The sequence below is a fragment of the Electrona antarctica genome (genome assembly GCF_951216825.1).
Source record: "Electrona antarctica genome assembly, chromosome: 14".
Lineage (NCBI taxonomy): Eukaryota > Metazoa > Chordata > Actinopteri > Myctophiformes > Myctophidae > Electrona > Electrona antarctica.
In genome coordinates, this window is record NC_136795.1 from 37670348 (window position 1) to 37674915 (window position 4568).

Consider the following 4568-nt stretch of genomic DNA (forward strand, 5'->3'; position numbering starts at 1 on the left):
ACAATACATAGCTTTCAACAAGTTATTTGTACCAATAAACAACATTTACCCATTATATAAGAGAAACATGCAGTAGAGCAACAAAATATGTCCATTAATAGGCCTATATCATATTCTATAGTTTGTCTTCTGTCTTCCACTGAAACATATGAGAAACTGTATCATGATGTGCTGCAAACATGTGCCATGTTAACCTGGGAGTGTCTTTTTCATAAGGCAACTTGCACCGACCTCTTAAATATAGTTCATTTGACATTGTCAAGGTGGCCTGGTCTGGAAAGGCAGATTTAATGTCATTGAGGATTCTCTAGGCTCAACACTAGGCCTGCTAATCATTTCACATGCATTCTGTCGTACGTTCTCCTCGTTCATGTGTGACACCTCGGTGGAAGCTGCTTCAAATCCAGGCACAGTGTTGGCCACATGGACCACATGAACCTTGTTTCTCCCATTCTTACTGAGGATACAGCTGAACACCTTCTTAAAGCCTTTTCGAAAGTGCTTGGACACCAGAGCATACACAATAGGGTTGAGACAGGAGTTGGCATAGGCCATGCAATGAGAGAGGATCCTGAAGGCGTATGTGGTTTCATTGAAAGGGAAGTCTCCATATAAGTAGCACAATATCACAAGATGGTATGGCAGCCAGCATATGCAGAAAAGCACGGTGACAATTATGATCATTTTTGTGACTTTGCGTTTCGCCCTTTTGGATTCTGACATGCCATCCAAGGGGTCCACTGCTGTCCATAGGTACTTGATGGTTCTAGTGTAGGACAGACTCACAATCAGTACAGGAATGACATAGCCAAACATAAAAGTGCACGTGTCCAACACTTTACGATTATACTCCTCCCATCCAGGTATGCACACAGTACTGTTGTCATAATCTATAAGATCATAGTAGCTGAGATAAGGACCTGCAAAGACCAGTGATAGACCCCAAATGACCACCATGGCAACCACTGCATTACAAGGAGTTCGTAGTTCTCTGGATCGTAGTGGGTAACGAATAGCCAGGTACCTATACCAACAAGAAAAAAATGGATCAGTGAACAAACATAATCCAGTATACTGTATACTAACATGAAGGCTGCACTGCAGGAATGAGAAAAGAAAGCACTCGTTTTTAATGTTCATTTCAGTTAGGCCTTATTGTTCAGAATCGTAGTCGATTGAAACAGCAATATTTATTTACATTACAAACCATACTATTAAAGGGATATTTCACTTTCAAACATGTTTGGGGTCATTTTAACGACTACTTAGGCTTTCGTGAGGACCCCAGACAGTTTTTAAGTTGCTTGATTCAGTATTTAGATATTTGATATTCATTTTATCAGACAAACCCATTGCAACTTTGAACTCCACTTCAATATATTGTTTTCACATTCACTGAGGTGAGACGTGTGGTGAGCTTGTAGATTGATTGGCTATTTTGTTAAAATAATTTAGAAAATGTTTGGGTTAATGGTATTTAGTACCGTATATTGAAAGATTTACACTTTTCTCAAATGTCCCTCTAAAATGTTTCAATATTTAAATTTGTATTGATAAGTGTAAAGTATAGCGGTAAATGGGTTTTATGGAATTAGATGGAATTCCACAGTGTAAATGATTATAGCACATTAGAGACAGTAAATATATGATGTGCAGTACCTCTGTGTGTAGCACGCATGCACACACTCTTGGCAGCAAATGAGTTCCATGAATTTATGCAAAAGTGTTACTCATTCCACCACGCTACACAGCTGGAGGAGATCTAGGTCTCAAGTGTACTGTGTAGACTGCATGGGCGGAAAGAAATCTATTAACCTCTCAGGCTAGATGATCTTTTGAGAACATTTTCATTCAATTGCTTCCTTAGGAAAGGACCTTATACAGGATATGGGATCAGCTGGCCTGTAAGATGAGAACGCTATTGAATTAACACCACCTTCTCGGAAGTAAACATCACCAAAGTGTGATAATGAGACGGTCTGTCCCTGTGGAGAGGAGAAGACACTGTCTATATTGATTGAGAAAATTGTGTTGCCCAGCAACTATAATGAAAGTTCCCACAGCATGCAATGGATAAGAGAATGTTTAGACAGGCGTAATATAAGGTTATCTAGCAGCGTATATAATTATTGATTACATTTCAGTCTGTGGTCTTAAATGCCTCATTATATTATACCTCTGGGTTGTAATTAATCAAGCCCTCAGAGCGTTTACAAATTACAGTATAGATTAGTATACATTATTATTATACATTTATATATTTCATACCCTACCAAAAGGCTAGATCTGAAAAAGGCAATGGCATTGTAGACTGAGCAAGTCTGTGTTGCTATGCTGACTATACTTTCATGTCCATTCTGGTGCAAAGATTTGAAGAACTGAACCCAATGCAGAGCAGTTTAATGAGGCAAGTATTGTCGACCTGAAAGTTGGAAAAAAAGGCTTGTCTTCTGTAATTGCTGCTCTCCAACTTTTATATCTGGTTTCTCAGTTGATATTTCCTCTGCCAAGGAGGCTGTTTAATGACATCTGTCTGACTGTGACCAAATCACAACAAAGTCATGGCTAGATAGCCAGGAAATGTGCAGAGGAACCTATGGATTTTGGTGACCCCATTAACTTTCCTCTGGCACCACCATCAGGCCTAACTTTCAAATGCGCAAATTGGGGAGATTGTTACAGTAGGTCTTGGCTGAGGTCTGCCACTTCTCTACTGAATGCATTCTTCTGGATAAGATATATGAGCTTTTTTTATATGCACTTGGTTAAAAAGAAAAGTGTTGTATTTTTTTTTATCTATTGAACTCAATAACCAATGAATAATATCCAGCTATAGCTTTGCACAGGAACAGCTAGGATACAATGATACTGTGTTTAGCACTGGGCTGTCAGCCTGTCAACAACACATACCTGTCAACCGACACAGCAGCCAGGGTGAAGCTGCTGGCGTACATGGTGAGGTTGATGAAGAAATGGACAACCTTGCACATGAAGGAGCCAAACACCCAGCCCTCCAGGGAGTAGATGGTGGCTTGGAAAGGCACGCAGAAGATGATGAAGAAGAAGTCTGCCACGCTGAGGTTGAGGATGAAGAGGTTGGTGGTGTTGTATCCGACCTGGCCGCTGCGCAGCAGCACCGCCAGCACCAGGCTGTTGCCCACCGTGCCCAGGAGGAAGATGAGCGAGAACACCACGGACACGATCACACTGGTGGGGTTCAGCTGGTAGCTGTCGGCGGACACGTTCCACTGCCCTGCCGCCATTCTAATGAAGTCCTCTGAATCGGACATGTTGAACTGAAGATCTAAAAAGAGACATAGAAAACAAAAGAGGCATACTAAACCCAAGTTACCACCCTAAAGCTATGGCCCATTAACTCAGTCTCCTCTTCCAGAGGGTGGTGACCCCTTGCCCCTTATTCAAAACTGGTATCCTTACCAGCATTAAACCCAACTCTGCCCCTTAACCCTTAAGACCTGAGGACGATTCTAAAAACGCCATCTAAATCCTTACAGTTTTCTGAAAAACCTATGTTGCTATCAGTGGTTCTTCAAACTTTTTCATGTCAAGGATCCCCAAAATTGATATGCATTTGGCTGCAGACCCCCATCCCAAAATACGAGAGGAACCCCTGGAGGCAAAGGTTTGAGTTAATTTTTTTTCAAATTTTCAAAGATTAAAAATAAATAAATAGCAGATGTACAAGCTTGCAGCACGGCACAAAGTGACGTGGCGTGCTGTGAGCTTGAATATCTGCTATTTTTGAATAGCCAATACTTATAGAGAGATGACTTCCGCACACCCGGTAGGTTTGTAGCAGGTGCGATGATGACGAGGCATATACAATGTTGAAGGAGGGACACCCGCACACTGCCACTTACTGGTTTCAGAGATTTTTATTAAAGCAAAGCAAGCAACGTTTCGGTCTTGCGACCTTCCTCAGGTCTGAGGAAGGTTACTAAAATATAAAATGACACAGATGGTTTTAATGGGTTAATCCATATATACCCCAAATCAAGGTTCTCATTTCACCCTCATACCTCACCTCTCATCCATACACACCTTGGTTTACTGTCAAATGTAACGTGTTGTAGTCGAGACCACCTATATCAGGGGTGCCCACACATTTATGACGTGAGATCTACTTTCAAAATGACCAGCTCAACAAGATCTACCCACTGAAAAAACAAGTGTAACATTGCTGAAAATAGTTTAAATATATAATGTACCTGGGGGGGCTTTGGAATAGGGAGGGGGGAGAAATTATGACAGGCAGTTTCTACTGTCAAAATATGTCCCCACCGTATTTAACTTAAACGCCCAATGCATTCTCAATGGCAATAGCACAAACTTTGGCATGCTACTAGTCCTACATACTTACACCTAGAAACCCCATTCAAACCTATTTAGGTTAATCTTACGGTGGACATGTTTGCCTGAAAAGAAATCTTTGAAATGTTTCATAGTTTTAGAAATATAGTGCTTTCAAATTTGAGAAATGTATAATGGGGCTCAATGGCAGCTCTATGGTACGTCAAAAAATCACTTTCACCTAGAAACTCCATTCA

The 4568-nt window shown here is 40.9% G+C and overlaps 1 protein-coding gene across 1 annotated transcript; it reads right to left on the bottom strand.

Annotated features, from left to right (window-relative positions):
- Nucleotides 1–258: 258 nt before the first annotated feature.
- On the bottom strand, nt 259–3290 carry galr2b (galanin receptor 2b; the record flags this gene model as incomplete). The annotated part of the gene is made up of 2 exons (XM_079520842.1): nt 259–1024; nt 2911–3290. The coding sequence occupies 2 exons, from the start codon at nt 3288–3290 to the stop codon at nt 259–261; spliced, it is 1146 nt and encodes a 381-aa protein (XP_079376968.1).
- Nucleotides 3291–4568: the final 1278 nt, after the last annotated feature.